General features: G+C 29.9%; 2 protein-coding genes across 2 annotated transcripts in view; both read left to right on the forward strand.

Annotated features, from left to right (window-relative positions):
- The window catches only part of LOC129920097 (39S ribosomal protein L19, mitochondrial), a 93,593-nt gene that overhangs the window by 24,099 nt on the left and 49,469 nt on the right, over positions 1-20,025 (forward strand). The window lies entirely within an intron of this gene.
- On the forward strand, positions 8,752-15,349 carry LOC129920094 (uncharacterized). Its single transcript, XM_056001278.1, has 2 exons — positions 8,752-10,419; positions 14,249-15,349. Exons 1-2 carry the CDS (start codon positions 9,522-9,524, stop codon positions 15,097-15,099), a joined length of 1,749 nt encoding a protein of 582 aa, XP_055857253.1. The 5' UTR covers positions 8,752-9,521; the 3' UTR covers positions 15,100-15,349.

Raw genomic sequence — 20,025 nt, forward strand, 5'->3', positions numbered from 1 at the left:
ATATTAGACTGATTCAAAAAAAATTATTTTTTTTTTTTGTTCAAAGCATTGTTGAAAATATTGTTGGAAATGACGAAAAAAAAATACTGTAAAAGTTTCAGCCCTTAATGTTAACATTTAGTACCGCCGCATCGCAAATTTCTATTTCCCATACGATTTGTATGGGAAAGATTGTGTATTTGTGTTTAGAATTTTTTATCTTTTTAATGGTTCATTTAAAAGGCTTGACAAAATCGAAGTTTCGAAGTTATTCAACGTTTCGAAGTTATTCAACTTTAAAATATAAAAAGTAATTTTTTCTCATTTTTTTCCGATTTTTTGACGAAATTATTAGTTTTTTTCAAAAAAATTGGCAAAATTTTCGAATATTTGTATTCTATGTTGTGTTTTGGTTTCACAGATCCTTTAATATAACTCTCAAACCCCTAATACTATCATATTAGATTTCTTCAATAAATTCGAATTATTCATTTTTTCAACTAAAAATTATTTTAATTTATTTTTCGCGTCGGTTTTTTTTTAAATTTTATAAATGCAATTTTGTAGAGCGTTCAATTTTATACAAGAAAATTATTAAATCTAGCCTTTTTGATGAACCAGTAAAAAGATAAAAAATTCTAAACACAAATACACAATCTTTCCCATACAAATCGTATGGGAAATAGAAATTTGCGATGGGGCGGTACTAAATGTTAACATTAAGGGCTGAAACTTTTACAGTATTTTTTTTTCGTCATTTCCAACAATATTTTCAACAATGCTTTGAACAAAAGAAAAAAAATTTTTTTTTGAATCAGTCTAATGTATATACTATGTTTTCAGCAGACATGGTATGAATGTGAAAAAAAAACATTAATAGAATAATATAAGGGTAATATCTCCTTTAAAATAGAGTCGACTATTTTACACACGCAATCACCCCCAAATCGTGATTGTCGATAAGAGTCTAAAACAACGACCTTTCTTTAGAACAGTAAACCAAAACTCAGTACAAAACCCTTGAATGCTACATTTTGAATTGTTAAATGCTTAAACTTCCTACAATAGCTGAATTGCTTAGTGGTGACTTTAGACTTGATGACCAACAATTATTATTGTAGTTCAACACCTGATGTTTAACAAAGGACTACTGACGACTCTTTTAACTGTAAAATATTTAAAGATAAAAAATTTTGTTTAAAGAAATGAAAACGCTTGATTTTATAATATCTCAAATCTAAACTGTTGTTTCAAAGTTTTTTTTTAAATATTGATCGAACAATTTAAAAACATGAAAATCTTTCATGTGTTATTCAACACCCATTAAGCACTTTTTCTTCATATTCGAAAACACCCCTTTAAAAAAATCAAGCAACATTCCTATGTAACTAGACATCGTCATCAAATTACAATAATTATTATTCTCTTTCAAATAAAAAAAAAAAAAACACCCGACACACCTCATATTTTTAAAGAGCTGAATTCCAAAAAAACATGTTTTACAACAACAAAAATTAATCTACACACTATTCCACACTCCCTTATTCCCAAAACACTAGATGAAAAATTATCATAGATATACTTTTTTTTTGTGCTGTGTTCATTTTCCAACTCTCGTTAACCAATACATTGAAAACAAGATTTTTTTATTCAATTTACGACACGACAGTAAAAAAAAATCATATTAAAAATAAATCCATTTTATTATATACGTACTCAGACTATCTACTACCTAAAAAATCTATATAACTCTGCAACTTTTTCTGAGCTTTACGCCAAAAAACCCACCAAACGACACGAAACCAAACGACGACGCCATATTTTTGCCTTCTTCGTTTTCGTTCATACAAAAATACTCTCATACATAAAAAACTGAAACTGGCTCTAGCTTTGTTTGGCTTTGGCTTTGGCTGCGCTATAGCTACATTCATTAAAAATACAAAAAAAAAAAAAGTAAAAAGTTTTTTAAGTGGTGACCTGTTTTTCGTCATACCTGAAAGTATACTAAACGAAAAGCAACAAAAAAAAAACTGCAGACTGAAGAAAAATAAATTATATCAAAAGCTTAGATAATGAGATAGAATATCTATGTTTAAGAAATGGTTTTTTTTTTTTCAAAAATCGTTGAGACTTTTCTAACATCTCGACATCAGAAAAATGACCTAGAATGACCTCCAGAAAAATGGGGACAAAAACAAGTGAATTGAAAAAATATTCCTCGTTTCCATCTTCTGTCGCTCTGCACCACCATCGTGTTTCGTTTCTGTCCCTGCCCGGGTATTCGTTTCGTATCTCCAAAGTAGGTACCTATTCGTTTTATAATTTTTCATCGTCGTCGTAGCCGGTCGTCTCGGTCTCAGTATTGAAAGAGAGTTCAAAAAATTATACCAAACGACGAGTACTTTTTTACTCTCTGGCTTGATTCTCGTTTTTGTGTCTTCTTGCCGCTGACGACGCCGCGTCGTCTTCGATTCAATTCGATGGTATATTCTTGCTGGAACCCTCCTAATAGCTCCAAGAGCATAGATTTATCTTTCTTCTTCTTGCCCGCCACCGATGTTTCGTCTATCGTCTTGAATCAGTTTTTGTATTAATACTCCTAGAGTATCATCATGAAAAGTTCTTTCCATTATTCTTGGTCTTATACATTTTACTGGTATTTTTCTGGCACTTATAACTGCAGCAATGAGATTCTAAGATTCGGGTTTTTGTATGCTGACTGCGATATCGAAGCTAAACCCAAACTAGGTAAGGTAAACCTTCTTTACCTTGTGCTTGCTTGCCATCACCTCGAACCTCGACTTGAGTTCTGTTTTATATCATTCTTCTTCTTCGTCTTCTACATAGAAGACAAAATCATAAGACTTTTTTTTCTTTCTTAAAAATTGAGAGAAAAACAAACGAAGAAGATGAAGAAGAAGAAAACTTCCAATACCTATACAGAAAATCTTTTAAGACACCGTTTTGCGATACCAGACAAAGGTGAAGAAGAAGAACCAACCTGTGAGGTAAAAAAAAGAAGAGGAGAAGAATTCAAGACGCGTTTTAAAAGTTGGCCAGAAAAAGGTTTTCTTTAGCCAGCTTCTGCTACGAAAACAAGTAGAAAAGTTGTTGTAGACCTCTACTCGTCTAAACCATAAAATGAGAGTATGCGGATGGCAAAAAAATACTATGTATAAAAACGTTCAAAACAAGGGAAACAATATCAAATTCTCGATACCATATCAAAAAACTATAACAACTATCCAAACCGTTGTAAAAGTAAAAAGTATTAAGTTGGTTTGTGGACAAGGCCGTCTAAGTAAAAAGGTGTCGATAGTGTGGAAGGGTTCTGGGACCCCAATGACATTTTTTGTGTTGGATTGAAAAATTGGAATTTAAGGTTTCAACGTTCTTAAAACACACAAGAAGCTGTTAAAGTACCATTGTCAACTGCTGGTCAACTTTCAGACAAAATTTATAAAACTACCTATTTTACACTTTTTTTTTTAATAAAATTTTAATCAAATATCTTAAACAAATATATTCAACCAATTTTAATGTTTTTTGCTTATCAGTAATAAATTTCTGCATTTCTTAAGGATATTTTAGACTTTCTGCAAATCAAATATTTGAAAAAGCAATCAAAATTAAATTAACTTGCAAACAGCAAGTAATTGAGGTTTTTCCAAGAAAATGATTGCATATCTTATTTTCTTGAAAGTTTTATAGAGCATTATTCTTTGCTCAATCTTCTCTTCCTTATTTTGTTTGACTTAACAAACAAGAGGATTCCCAATGGTCAATTAAAGAACTTTAGTTCAAAGTAATAGTTGAAGACATTCATTTATTTTACATTTATGAGCCGAGATCACGAGATGTTATGAATATCGCTCAAAGCCTTATATATTTGAAGTTCTTGCAAGATCGAAATACAAAATCATATAAAATCATTTTCGTTTAGTTTTCATTTCTAAACCTTTTACCATTGAATAATTACAAATAGAAGTGACACCGCAGATTACTCATGCGACTATAAGAGTACCGTAAGATAGATGAACTACAGGTTTGCGCCTCAACTATCATGTATTTTCGAGTTGAGTCTTAACTAATAATTTTTTTAAACCTTCATAAAAAAATTAATAATTATTATTATACATTTCCAAGAGCTTATATTGATATAGCTATAGTCGCTATACAGGATTTAGTATTCGATAGCCACAAATAGGGATGCAAACGATACATCGATGTTTTCAAAACATCGATGTTTTTGTTAAAAACATCGATGTATACATCGATGTTTCTTAAGCCGATACATCGCCGATGCATCGACGTTAAATCTGCAAAACATCGACATCGTTCACTTTGTTACTCGTTTTTCTTTTTTTGCATAATAACAGAACTTGAACTCTCAAACTCAATCTTTTTTGTCTAGTGTTCAAAGCTTCAAAGTTTTTTTTAATGTTTTCATTCAAAAGACTATTTCTGTGTGTTCAGAAATCAGAACGCGACCATCAGAGGTGTACGTTTAGTTGCCGGGGCTCCGGGACAATATTAATTTTAAGGGGCCATTCCGATATAGACATTTTTTTAAAAAGGATATGTATACGCCTTTCTCTTTTTTTGGGGGCCCCAGAAGTATTGTTTGTTGGTCGCTTAGATTATTTTAGTAGCATTTTTTGAGGTCCCTGAGGTAATATTTTTTCTACTTTATTTATAATAACAGTTTCCTTCTCTGCATTGTCTCCAGTCAGGGCCCTAGCGTCAGTTGGGGCCTCGGGGCACCGCCCCGCTTGGCCCAATGGTGTGTACGGCTATGGCGACCATTATTGACATGCTTGTGAGTTCCGTTCAGAGCTCTGAACGTTAAAAAAATTGATTCCATTTGATTAGAATTGGTGGTATTTATATATAAATAAAAACGAAAATCGTATTAAGAAAATATGTTTCATTTTGTTGATAAATTTGTCTGTTTTGTGGTACCTAAAAACTGAATTCAACTTAGGTTTTTGGGTTTTAAACAGATAAGACATAAATATTTTGTTCTTTAGATACAGTAGAACGTCCAACAAAAATACATCGGGAAAACATCGATGTATCGAAGATAGAACCGATGTTTTTTTAACATCGATGTTGTAAGTAAAACATCGATGTATTCAAACATCGATGTTTTTTTTAACGATGTTGCATCCCTAGCCACAAAGTCCCTGAATAGGACATTTTGGTTACTTAATTAACCAAAACTATATTAAAAAATACTACACTGAGTTAAGAATCAACATAAAATAAACGAAAACCACGTTGATACAACTATTTTCCGGAATGATTTTTCGTTGAAGATGATAATTTTAAAACGTCGTTGGTTTAAATTGGTTTGCAGTTATAAAACATCCTTAAACCAAAGTTGTTTCAACTTTGAAAAAAAAACATCAATTTAAATTTAAAAAAATAAAAAATTGCTTTACCAACAAATTAAAATTTTTTTTACCATGTTTCAATTTTAATTTAAATATGTTTTATGTTAGTTTTTCAACATCAAATCAACGTTGACCATATTACATTTTACGTTGCGTTTTTTCCCTCAGTGTATCTATATTTTTTTTGTTTATTTGTATGGTTTTGTTTTGTGTTAAGTATTATATTATTTATTTTTTGAAGAAATATTTTTAAATATTTCATTAGTATTTGAAAGAACTTTGTTTTTCTGTTTATTTACTAATGTCGTTTTCGATTGGAATCACTCAAGGATTCACTCATTCTGAAATCCAATAAAACAGTTTGAATTGCTTCCACTCAATTCTATTTTTTTTTGTGTTTGTGTTTGTTTTTCTGTGAAATTTAAAATGTCAAATATGGCATAAGACTTGAAAAATAATTAATATGTGAAGAAAATAATACCTAAAATTCAACAAATTAATCGGGAATTCGGTTTGCAAAATATTTTAAAAGCTTAATTTCTTTGTTTGAAAATAAATAAACAAATTAATTTCAGAAAACGAAAAAAATTTGAATGAAAAATAATAATAAACAATGATTGAGTGTATCTTTGACATGTGAGTATTCATGTATTAGTGCTTCTTGATTTGATTCTGATTTGAAATCAAGAAGAGAATTTCTCTTCTGAGAAGCGTTCTGGCTGTCATTTTCATCCCAATAAAACGGTTTCAGAAGTCTTCTGAATGATTCCGGACGCTTCCGGAGAGCCAATCGAAAACCACATAACACTTACAAGAAAAATATGAGTGCAAGTAGAGTTTATTTAATTTCCATTAGGTTTTGTTTTCCACATCCACTCTGGTGTATACGTACTCTTTAGCCAATAAAATTGTTTGATTAAAAAAAAAAAGCTTATCTTTCTTCCTTTTCTATCGAATATCATATTCGAAGACACTGATTTAAAGGTTGTAAACATGAAGTGGAGTTTGTGGAACGCATTCATATTTGATATTTGCTTTTACAAAGACTAATAAATATATAAGTGCCCTTGTTTTGTTTTCGAAGTCTAGTACAAGGAGAAAAAAAAGTCACGACACAATTTCCGTTTAAAATAAGTCGAATCCGCTTTAATTCTGTTAAATTTAAGATTAATTTCATTTTTAATTTTAATATAAATTTTCATCTAAATTTATTGTTTAATTAAAATGTTTCAAGAAATTAAACAAAATTTGTCCGCTTCTTAGTTTAAATCTGAAGTCATCTTGGCAAAAAACAAGCAGAAATCTGCTTAATTTTTTAATACAGAATTCTCTTGTTTGTAGGTGATCTTCTATCTATGTATGTGTAGATACAAGCAATATTCATACAAAATTACTTTCGTGGAAAAATGACAGCTTATGCCAATAACTTTTTGAAAAGTTACAAAAGTAAAGAAGTTTCCCTTCCAAAACGAGTTTGAGTACACAGATTCCACACAATTTTTCTTACGCTATTTTGTACTTACATATTTCAAAAATATTTTGTTTTTAATTGGAACAACTGAATGAAATTTTCAATTTCTGTGTTAAGTTCCTTATATGTACAGTGACGAGCAAAAGTGGTCAAATGTTTTGCCTTTTTTGAGAAAGTTGTTTAAAACTTAGTGTTCTTTACATGAATTAAATCGTTTTTATTTTATTATATTTTTCTATATTATGCCAGCATTTGTTTTCCTGATTAAAATTTTAAAAAATGCTTCATTGTTCAAAAATGGAGAGTATCATATTAGTATTTGGACTTGACCAATTCTGCTCGTTTGACAATTTTAAAGGTTTTGGTGGGGTCTTCATCTAGTTGAAAAATTATATCAGACAACACGGAGTCTTCTTTTGCCAAAAAACTTTGTAAATTGTTTCGTTTTATATCAGGATAGGTTCGCTTGTTCATTATTTTTTCAAAATTAGCTAGCAATCCACAAGATAACACCGGAAAATATTCTTGAGTCCATAATAATTTATGTCCGTTCTATAAACTTGATACTGCTGAAATGTTTTTTCCAGTTTTGGATAGTAACTAGATTTGCATTCTATTTCTTCTGAGTTCTCGTCAATTCAATCTACTTTTCCCATTGGTTATTGATTCTTTTTTGTGGTTATAGTTAAAGTTTTAGTAAAAGTTTTAGTAAAAATTCATCTAACCTAACGATTTTTGACTTAAAAAAAAAGGTTTGGTGATGTTCTGTTTGAGTTTTTGGGAGGAGTTCCCGACCTTTGATAAAATTTGAAGATATGATGAGGAGGAGAATCTATCTTGATATAAAACGGTACAATTTAACAAGTTTTTTTTTGCAAAAGAAGACTCCGTGTCGTGTGATATAATTTTTCAACTACATGAAGACCCCACGAAAACCTTTAAAATTGTCAAATATTGCTTCGGAAATCAGAAATTTAAGACAGTTGCGTAGCCAGCACAAGGCCCTAAACCATTTTGGCTGAAAATCTGTTGAAAATTTTGAAGAAATTGTAAGGGCAGTAAAAGAACGCAAGCCTAATAGTGATGAGCTTTGAGCTTTCCATTAAGCTGAAATACGACCGAATTTTAAAATTATTTCTTCACAGATTGATAGATCCTATCTCGCGGCATTGTTAAAAGTGGTTAAAAATAATTCTAGTACACTCAATATATTGAAACAAAAGCCTTTTTCCAAAACGAGCAGAATTGATCAAGTCCAAATACCAATATGATACTCTCCATTTTTGGACAATGAAGCATTTTTTTTAATTTTAATCAGGAAAATGAATGGTGGCATAATATAGAAAAATAATAAAATAAAAACGATTTAACTTATGTAAAGAACACTAAGTTTTAAACAACTTTTTCAAAAAAGGCAAAACATTTGACCACTTTTGCTCGTCACTGTATATTCAAAAATTGAAATTATACAAAAGATTGTGGAACGCAATCATTTGGGAAATATTTGTTATCTTTTAATAAAAACGAAAACCTACCTATTCTACCAATTTCCAGACAATCATTACAATCACATTTTCAAATCACCATCATCAATCTTCAATTCAAATCTAATTACGTAGTTTCATTATCTACTAATAAGCTACGGCCCTGTGAATATAGTTGGTTAGTACTGAAAGACTTTGAATTGAATATAAGAGGTTTTTCTGTTTCCCAGATTGTGTTGCTTGCTGGTTTTTCAGAGATTCCAAGACACGTTTTCGTGAAATAACGAAAACGAAAAACCAGCACAATTCTCTCGTCGTCGTTGTCGGTCGCCGCGTCGCGTCGTCATCGTCGACCACCGCTAACCCTCATTCGTCTTTTCGTGTCTTCGAACTTTTTTTTCAAGACACAAAAATATAAAATTTATATAAATTTTTTTTTAACGATACTGAGAAAATACTCGTAAGTATAAAGTTTGTTTTTAATATAATTGTCGATGTTTGAGGTTGTGATGAACGATGACGATTGACGACGTTACATTCAATTTTGTTGTATAGCTACTCTCGTAATTCGTATATAAAAATTCTCGTCGTAGAGTAATCGAGTTCGATGTTAATAATGAGGGTTTTTGACATTAACGGCAAATAGGCAAACGCAAACGGCAGCCCGCCCGGCATAGCTTGAATTTGTGTGAAAATACTACTCGGGTATTTTTCCTCTTTCTCGTTCGTACAACAAGCTTGCTCATAATCGCCTCGCCATTCATTTCCAATTCGATGGAGATTTTGAGTGAAGCAGTAAAATGGAAAAAAAATATAATAAAAACGAAAATACAAAAAAAAAAAATCCAATCCAACAACAACAACTTAATACTGTGTGTACTTTGGTGTGCTCTGCTCTGTGTTTTCTGGCTTGGCTGGTTGCTGGCTGTTGCTGGAACAGTTTTTCGTGTGTGTTGAAACTGACAGTATTGAAATAATCGCTGACGGTGTAGGTTCGTATTTTCTTAAACATCGTCGCTAGTTTTGTTGTTTTGTAGTTCGCTCTCTCTCATTTCTCTCTCTCTCTCTCAATTTTTTTAACAAGTGGTGATTTTGTTTCATATGAATGAGGGTTTTTGAGTTTTCTAATTCGAATATAAATTTTGAAAGTAGGGAAGAAAACGAAGATAAATAATAAAAAAAAATACAACAATGATGATGACACCAATACTATCATCATCATCATCACCAACAGCTTTAACTGCTGCTGGTGGAACTGGCACTTCTGATATTGAAATGCCCACATCAACACCAACAACAACAACAACAATTATTAATAATAATCGTATTGAAAAACCAGAACGTAACCTTTGGCGTGAACAGGAAATGTTAACCGTTTTGCAAATTATAAGAGAGAAAAAATTATTACCGCTTTTGAATGATAAAACCGTTCGCAGCGAAGCGGTTTTTCGCAAAGTCGAAAAAGAAATGTTTGAACGCGGTTTTTGCAAGAAGAATTTTCAACAAATTTGGACAAAGTGGAAATTTTTGAAGTCAACTTATATGACGTCACGACGCGTGCACCAGATACCGAAAATTATACCGTTGGAAGTTTATGAATCGTTAGATGAGCTTTTAAGTACGGAATTTCAGAATGATGGTTCAATGTCATCATATGATGGTGGTGATTATGATGATGCGGGTGGGGGTGGTTGTGGTGGTGGTGGTTATAGTGGAAATGTCAGTAGCGGCGGTGGTGGTTGTTATGAGATGAATGCATCCGTTTCGACAACCGGAAGTAACGATGGATATTTGCCGGTTATATCGAATGTTCAGGGTAATTTGCCGTCAGCTGCTTTGTCGTTGTCATCATCGTCGGTCGCAACGCCGACTTTATTTAATGGCGCTGGCAGCAGCAGTGGCGGCGGCGGTAGAAATTATGCGACAGATTTAAATGGATTCGCTGGTGGTGGTATGCGAAGAAATAATAAATTTAAAAATGGATTTCGCTCGTCGTTCAAAAACGAAGACGACACTAATGGATTCGGTATGCAACACCCTATTTTTGGATATCGATTAGGGGTGGTTAAGGATGAGCCAATTGATGATGGTGAGTATATATACCTTTAAAATGTTAATATATTGACTTTTTTTTATGTCGTATGTCCCTGGGCAAAATTAAAAAAAAGGTGGTGGTTTTTGAAATTTATGTACATTTTTGAATAACTACGTTTTTTTGTGTCTTCAGAGGGAATTATAATAATTTATGGGGATTTTTTTTTTTTAAGTTCTTTCCGTTTGAAATTAATTATATTGCCAACAAGGGGTGAAACGGTTTTTTCCATATATATTTTCATAGCTATACAGGTACAGGTAGGAAGGTTGTCGGTATGGAATTATAAGTATTGAAGTCATTTCTGTTTTTAGTGTATTTTTTGTGTATAGAGAGTTTTTGAATAGGTTTTATGGGGAGAATATGCTTGCTATGTTGTATTTGTTGGTTATAGAGTAAAAGGTTTTTTTTTGTGTTTGCTTTTTGTCTTACTCTTTTCTTGTGTGTCGATATAGAAAGTAGGTATTTTTACCTATCTTTAGAATTTTTAGATACCTACAGGTAGAAATGATATGAGTTTGTATAATTTTTTATTTTATTTCTTAGATAACCGGTTTTTTTTTTTTATTTTTCTTGGATTTATGACAAGCATGGGAAAAAGATAGATACTTAATTTTTTGAGTTTTTTTATTTGAGGGTTGATTTTATTTATGTTTCTTGTGAATTAAAGCAGGGAATTTTTGTAAAGTGGTTTTTAATAGATGGATAGATGGTCTATTTAGAAAGAAAAAAAAAATCATATCGTCTAGTCAAATGCAGATAGTAAAAATGTATCTGGAAGGTGGGTGTAAAATGTAGGTAATTATGTGTATATGTCAGATCTTGTATAGAGTGTAGAAGTAGAGAATCAGATACAAAAGCTTTTATAGCAACAGGTGTTTTTTTTGTTGCTGTTTTTGTTTTTCTTTTTTTTTTTGTTTTCTTGTAACATTGAAAGGCGTGTGTTTCGATTGCAATTTTTGTTTCATATGTTTTGTAGATATGAATAGATAGATAAAATATTGGACAATCTCTGTGTGTTGTGTATAGATACTTTTTTTTGGGTGACGATTATCTTAAATAGTGAGTCAAGTTTTTTTTTTTTTGCTTTGTATAGATAATTTTTAAGCGGAATTATATATTGTTTTGAAATATGGGTTAAGATGTGAATAAATTGTTCACATCTGAGAATGTATCATTAATTCATTATTCATATGAATTGGATAGGTATATCTATTATTATGTAGGTATTATTTTTTTTTTCCTGGGAATAGAAATAAATTTTTGTTTACAATTCTAATTTTCACTATAGTAAGAACAATTTTCTGACTATTTTTGATGATGCGGGGTATATGATTTAAACAAAAAGTTAGAGATTGAGGGTTCGAAGGGCTGAGAATAATTATAAATATGAAATGTATAGTGAGTTTTTAGTTTATTATGCATAAGGGTTCGAATACCTATGTCCCTTTTGATTTTGAAATTAACATAATCTATGTGTATAGGTGTTTGTAAGATTCAGGGTTGCCATGTATTTGTTTGTTTCCTCGCCAAGATTTGTTATAAAGTTAATCAGGTAGATACTACAAAGATCCTACGTTTTACTTCTTAACGTTTTGCTCCTTTTTTGTCCAAGAAACTCTGAAAGTTACTTATTTAACCGGGATTAAGAGTTTTTAAATTTAAGCCAATGTGTAAAGATTAGAAAAAAAAATAATAAATTTTGGGTAAACGAAAAAATCATTCCATTCCTTGGAAAAATGTCACAAACTCAATCAAATCTACATTTTTTACGGAAATATTACTTGGAAATATGTCACAAACTCAATCAAATCTACATTTTTTACGGTTGCTATATCATACGTTACAAATTTAATATTAACAAAGTCATAACTTTTGAGACTGTCATGTCTCTAACACTTCTGAACCAAATAGTGTTCTAGACAAAGAATGCATTCTTTTATACAATAACTTAATTTAAAAAGACATAGGGTATTTCCATTGTAACGGGTATGACACAATTACCTAATTAATTTTGTGTTCCTGTCTTGTGTACTATTTACTTAATAAAGTATTTAATAGCTTCCACACCTAATATATTTAGTTGTTAATATAAATGTTTAAAATATAATTTTATTGACCTATATTTCAACGACACAAACTCTTAATATTAGATGTAACGGGTGTGACTTTAGAAAATCAATTCAGTCTGCTTCGGTGACTTTTCAGCCATATTGTAGATTTTAAAAAAAGTCGTGGTTATCGTATTTAATTTGAAAGGAGATTTAATTTGAGAGGAGATGGGAATGACATTGTAAGAAAAAACGTAGTAATAAAATATATAAACATTGAAAAAATCTATAACTTCAAATTTTAAATACTAAAGCACTATTTACACAATCAATAATTTATTAGGGTCAGAATCTCATTACACATCAAAATAATAGGCTAGAGAATTTTTTTTGCAAATTATTTCAATACAGTTTATTCTTGGGTTTTTAAATGCATACTTGCTTTTAAAATGTTTAAATTTTGAAATGCGTTCAAAACTTTTCAATTTTCTTATGGGGAAGAAATATCTGTTTCACACTAGTGAGCATGTGCGTTTCGTCAGGTTTACTTTTGAAAGTGTCGAGAAGCTTTTCGGTTTTGAATTTTTTCCATTACTGAGGCCAAATAAGTAAATGCTGGTGTTTTCACAATTGCTTACAAGAATTTTCAAGCCTCCCCTTTTAAAGCCTAAAGCCGCCCAATACCAGAATTTTTAACAAAAATACAAATAATCATTTTTTAAAAGATATCGTTATTTCAACGAAACCTAAGTATTGTCGAAAATACCATTTTTCTACTTATAGTGAACAAATCGCCAATGTGCCTGAAAATATCGTAATCATTTTGTTTCTTCAACTCAGTACCTACTTATTCATTTGAAATTTTTAACGCAAAACAAAAAAAAAAACAATTTACACAAGAATTTATTTGATTTGTTTTGCGAACAAAATCAAGGTAGATACTGAGCTGTAAAAATAAACATGCTTTATATTACAAGGTTTTTCCATAATCAGATTTTCTACAAAATATTATAATTTTAATTTAATCGTTATTTTTTCAATTATAAAAATAAAAAGAAAAATAAAACATATTTTAGGCTCACTTTTTTTATTTTAGTTTAACCTCAACAAAATTTCTTGACACTTTTTTCTAAAGGAGTCAGTCAGGCATTAGTTAAAAGATATTCCAACTAACCAAGTTGAAAAAAAAAATATAATTATTTTTACAAATTCTTCAGTCGAAATTTTGTAATTTGTAAAAAAATACTTTTACATTTGCAATTTTTGCAAAAAGTGGCCACTTTTAAGGTTTAATAGTAAAATGTTCGGATATTTAAGGCAAAGAGATAGCCCATCAATTCGCTAGACAAAAATTTTTACTCCCAATGTAAAAAAAAATCTTAACAAAAATATCATAAAGTGGCTTCACTGTCTCACAAACAAATGTCCGTTACTTTTCTTTCAAAACAGGAAGTCACTATCTATTTCATCTAGTACAATTTTACAAGGTGACGTTTGTTGGATATGGTTTTTGTTTTCTATGCTTACAATTTTGTTTATTTATGATTTCTCAAAAAAAAAAAAAAATGTCCTCCTCTAAATCAATATCACCAACTGAATTGCCACAAATAGATTTAAATAATGTTGCATTTGCAATTGTATACAATAATCAACATGGTCAACCCTTGAATAACCATCTAACAAAATTTAATCTTATTGGTATTTTTTTCAAATGAAGACACAAAAGAACACAACAACAAACAAATATAAATACATTCTTTGTATTTCTATTTCAGAATATGAAGATAACAACAATACAACTGCAGAAGTTGAAGCTGATAACTCCTTCACCGACACACACATCCACGAACCATCCAATTCGAATTCACAATTTACAGAGATAAAACCAGAACTAACATCACCACCTGCCTCGCCGTCACCAGCGCCATCTACAATCCAAGAAGATGATCATTTACCAGTACCTGTTATTCAAAGTATGTCTCATTCTCATCATTCCTCAGCAATTGATCCAATGGACATTGGAGAGTCACCTCTCATTGATCCACACATGCCCCCACTTCACAGATACACTCCCCCTCCTCCTTCCTACCGTTCCTCCGCCGATCACCAACATCCACCTCCCCTCAAACAAATGCCATTCATGAAAATCCAACTGCCTCCTCGACCACAAATAACTCAAACAACAAAAATGAACGAATCACCTCCAATTCCAATCGAGTACAACTCGAAGAAGATTCCAGTGTTGACACTGCGTAAACGCAAGAAGCGTCTAAACATTCCCGATCTCTCTGAGGGAACACAATCGCCCGCACCAAGTTCCAAACATTCCAAAATTTCCGATGAAGATGATTCGCGGGAGTCGCCCCCCGAAACAACACGCATTCCATTTGTCACTTATGGCAAAGCAATGCGAGAGATGAGTGCATCTCTGCGAGATATGCAACGGGAGATGATCGATGACTTTTTTAAACAACAAATGGATTTGGCTAGATCGGAACATGAATTCCAGAAGCAACAGGATGCAATGTTGTTGAGATGTTTCGAGGATCAAACTAAATTGCTATTAGATGGAGCAAAGAGATTGTTTGCTGGGGATAATCCCGGTCCAGATGATGTTTACGAATAGACTTATAAATTAGAATTAAGAAACCAAGAAATAAAGTAAAAAGAACAAGAAGAGATAATAGTGGACTGGATCCACAATAATTTATGATCATTCCATTTGTTAACCATAAAAGACTAATTAAATATTAATTTTTTAGAAGCTACACAATTACATTCTCTATATATATATTATGTGTATAGTTATCATTCCATTCAAATATTTATTTTATTTTTATTTTTTTCGTTTAAGTTAAAAAATACATAATACAAAAAAAAAACATTATCATAATACATTATTTTGAAATGAAGAAGAAAGAAAAAGTGAAGTAAATGTTATGTATATTAGATGAAATAAAAATATACCTTATTTTAAAAATAAAAATATATATATTTTGTAAAAAAAAAAACACTTTTGTATCTTCTTATTTGTGCCTTTGATTATAAAAATGGACTAAGTCACTGCTTAAAAAACTATTAATACTAGCATAAAAATATTTATAATTTAAGGATTAAACTTAATTTAAAAGCAAAATTGCAGTAAAATAAATAAACTTGTTCAACTATTTTCGATAAGAAATACAATTACATAAATCGTTTAAATAAAATTATTAATGACTTTGTCCACTTTCATAATTATGGGCACTTTTATTACTACTTCTATTTTAATTCAAAAAGGATCGTTGCACTTGGCAAGTTAGTAGATACCCCTGTTTTGTAACTTTATCACTGGCGATACAAATTTTTGAATGGCTCTAAAATCCATTTTCTTCCAAAAATAAAATAATTTTTTTTTCAAATTCAAAATTTATCAATTATTATGAATTTGAGAAAAATTTCTTTTAATTTGATGGTTATAAATAGATTAAAATAATTATAGTCATTCAAAAACCAGTGATAAAAATTACAGAACAGAGACACAGTTCTTAAAGGAAAAGTAAGTGTGTACTTAGGCTTTTTTTGGACGACTGGGAAGCACGAACTTGCTCTTAAAGTTCAAGTTGCTAAAATTTGTAATACTTTTTATACAGGGTGTCCCACAGTCACCGCCCCAAACGAAAACCATGGATTCCTGAGGTCATTTTAAGTCGAAAAACTTAAGAGGTAATTTTCTCGTTTTCGTCCCGTTTTCGAGTTACCACGGTTTTTATGATTTTTGTTCTCTTTTCCCTTATCTAGCTTTATCTTTGCCAAACTACGTTTGATTTGAAAAATTTTTTTTACAACCAATCAAGAATTTATTACAGTTTTAGTTTGTCTCAAAACTTTTTTTTCTGCGGACAACCGTTTCTCCACAATTTGGCATCAAACACAATTTTCTTCGTTTTTTAAGTTGTTTTTTACACTTTCATATCATTTAAGTCAAAAAAACACGTTAATGAGTATTAATTTTTTGTGCTTTTTATTAAAGCCCAGTTTATTTTCATAAAAAAATAAGTTTTATTTCATAAAAAAGGCTACTGAAAGTAATTAAAAAAAAATAAACAAACTGAGTGAATTAAAAAAAAAAATAATTTTTAAATAAAAAATTAATTTAAATGAATTAAAAACTTTTTCTGAGCTGTTGTGTTAAGAAAAGAACAAATAGATAAAGCTCAGAAAAAGTTTTAATTCATTTAAATTAGTTTTGTATTTAAAAATTATTTTTTTTTTTTTAATTCACTCAGTTTGTTTATTTTTTTTAATTAATTTCAGTAGCCTTTTTTATGCAATAAAACTTATTTTTTTTATGAAAATAAACTGGGCTTTAATAAAAACCACAAAAAATTAATACTCATTAACGTGTTTTTTTGACTTAAATGATATGAAAGTGTAAAAAACAACTTAAAAAACGAAGAAAATTGTGTTTGATGCCAAATTGTGGAGAAACGGTTGTCCGCAGAAAAAAAAGTTTTGAGACAAACTAAAACTGTAATAAATTCTTGATTGGTTGTAAAAAAAATTTTTCAAATCAAACGTAGTTTGGCAAAGATAAAGCTAGATAAGGGAAAAGAGAACAAAAATCATAAAAACCGTGGTAACTCGAAAACGGGACGAAAACGAGAAAATTACCTCTTAAGTTTTTCGACTTAAAATGACCTCAGGAATCCATGGTTTTCGTTTGGGGCGGTGACTGTGGGACACCCTGTATAGAAATTTAGTAAATGTATGTGTATTGAAAAAAAAGATTTTAAAAACATACAATTCGTTTTTCAAAGGAAAAAACAACATCTTAAATCAAATTGAGTTCCAAAATAAGTATGCAATACAACTCATTTTATTAATAGGCATTTTTCGATTAAAAAAATTAAAATCCTAACGGCCGAAAATAAGTTTTTTTATAAATAATTTGTATTCCGTTTTGTAGCAACTCCGAAACAACACCTAAACCAAAATTAAAAAAAAAAAAATTGGTTCCAATGAATTTTATTACCATCTATTACTCTTTTTTCTTTAAATTAAAAAATTACACTTTTAATGGACTGCCTCTAATAACGATATAAAAAAAACTTTTTAATTGAAAGATATACCTTGTCTAAAAACAATTACTTGAATTTTTTCAAGCATTCAAATTAAACTTTTCCAAAATCGGTATATGACAGTTACCGTTATTTTTGGTCCAAACAAATTTATTCCAAAAACACCTCTGTACAATGCCCAAAAACTGCTACATGCCAAGTTTGAAGGGGATCGGTCCATCCCTTTAGACTGTGGCTCCTTTTACAAACCGATAGACATCCTGACACGAACTTTTGAGACCCACTTTATTAGCATTCTCTATCATCGCAATATCATGTTTTTTTGTACGAATGCATAACTTGATATACAGTAACATACCTACATATATCGCAAGTAAATCAAAAAACATAAAGCTATACTCATGTCATAAGATTACCCACAAAATAGCAACTTGGAGGTGAAGTACCCGGCAGCTTGGTTTTTCATTTATAATTTTATTTTCGAAACAGTTTACAATCGGTTTTTTATGAATTCTATTCATATCGTAGATTTGCTGCGTATCCCGAAATAAAAACTAATCACAAAATTCATCTAGTTACCCTGATGTTTCGGAACGTGTCAATTTTTTTTTTTCTTTTGGGATTATCAGCAAATCTTCGACATTAATGATTTTTTTTTCTAAATCAAGTCATCTTCTTCTTCATTATTGACGACAGTAATGATAACAAATGGGACAACTCTCCCACTGTGACTTTATTGCTTCATTTTTAGGTTCCCACATACATAAGCCGTGTTTTATTGGTAACTCAGTAATTAGCTCAGTAAAATTTTAGACGTGAAACAACAACAAAAGATTACTAAGGTTAAACAAAAGTTTTTTATTTATTGCTTTATAAACTTATACATTTTTGACCCTTCAACAATAAGGATTATTAATAAATAAAAAAAACTATCAATTCTTGTTATTTATAATGTTTACTCAGTAAAATACAGAGTACCAATAAAACACGGCTATGGTTCACCGAGTTGACGTCAGGCAAAGTCGTCGGTCAGCAGACCTCCCGATATTGAATTGTGTATAAAAGCTTTATTTAAATCAGAAGAACAAAACAAATTTTAATAACCAAAATCGATAAGAAAGGTAAGGTATGCATACGTACTTGTAGATATACTAAACAAGTTTTTCGGTAATCTTAAAAGATATCATTTGCATGTAAATCAAATGAAAAATGGAAAGTTTTAAGAAAGTGTTAAGATTGACGACACTGATAAAACGATATCAACGATAAGGAAGACCACATTGTTAAGGGAATACAACAAAACCCATTTGTGGAAAAAAAATTGCCACTAACGATAGTTTCGACATTATAAAGATAAGAATTTAAAAAATAAACGGTATAAAGTTGATTAGAGAATAACATGGAGGTATTCATTTTCAGAAGCGCCTTTAAGAACCCGATACTTGAGTTGATATTCGAGACAGAAAAATAGCAATAGCTATTTTATATTCATTGAATTTTTTAAGAGTTTTAACATTGGTTAACTACTTAATTGTAAAACTTGCCCGAAATTGATTTCAATCTTATTATTGAGATTTTCTAAAAGAATAGTCAATTCAGTTGAAAAATTCAAATTTAATTAAAAATAAATTGAAAGTCAGTTAAATTAATTGAATTTATTTTTTCTAAGAAATAATAAATTCCAATGCCTAACCAAAAATCCCAAATATAATTCACTAAAAAGGTAATATCACCCACAACCTTAAATAGAATAATGTACTCGTAAATTTGTTTGTTCATTATAATATTTATTTTCGTTAGTTAACTAAGTTCATCGTTTATATTCAAATTAATATTAAAATCAAATATAATATATAATCTTGTTTGTTTCTTTTGTTTTATTCTTAATAACTAATAAAAATCATCTAATCTATTATCAAGTTTTATGCATTTTTTTTTCTGTTTTTATTATTTTTTTCTTCCTTTTTATATTTTTTTTTTTTTTTTATTTACAATCTATATTCCGTTTATATGTCTACATTAATATTCTTCCATTCTTTAAATTTATTTTTTTTATAAAATAAAGAAAAAAATCAATAAATAAATATGAAATAAATAAAAACAAAAGTACAAAAAATGAAAATTTTTCCAAAATATTGTTAAAGGCTATTGTTTTTCATTAGATTTTTTTTTAATTAAGATAACTGTTTGTATTATGGTGATCCTTATTTTAAACATTTTTGAAATTTTATGCTTGCTGAAGTTCAAAGAACTCGAATTAATAGCATTTTTTAAATTTAACTACAATTTCACTGTCAATAAGGTGCAGCATTCTTTAATTTTTACCGAATCCAATCGAGTTGATTTGAGAATTTAGTTGACTTTTTTTATGAATTCCGGAGGAAAACATATTTTCAAGAGGAGGTTAAACTCGTATGTATTTAATAATATTTTGCATTAAAAAATTTGTCGTTCTATTTTGTCAGGTGAAAACCATTGGAGAACTACTAAAG

This window comes from Episyrphus balteatus, chromosome 4 (assembly GCF_945859705.1).
Source record: "Episyrphus balteatus chromosome 4, idEpiBalt1.1, whole genome shotgun sequence".
Taxonomy (NCBI): Eukaryota; Metazoa; Arthropoda; class Insecta; order Diptera; family Syrphidae; genus Episyrphus; species Episyrphus balteatus.

What these genes read in the sequence shown, in the direction of transcription:
- LOC129920094 (XM_056001278.1), top strand. Translation starts at nt 9,522, where the DNA reads ATGATGATGACACCAATACTATCATCATCATCATCACCAACAGCTTTA. An exon ending in GGATGAGCCAATTGATGATG is followed by an intron (nt 10,420 to 14,248) that starts GTGAGTATATAT and finishes TTTCTATTTCAG; the next exon opens with AATATGAAGATAACAACAAT.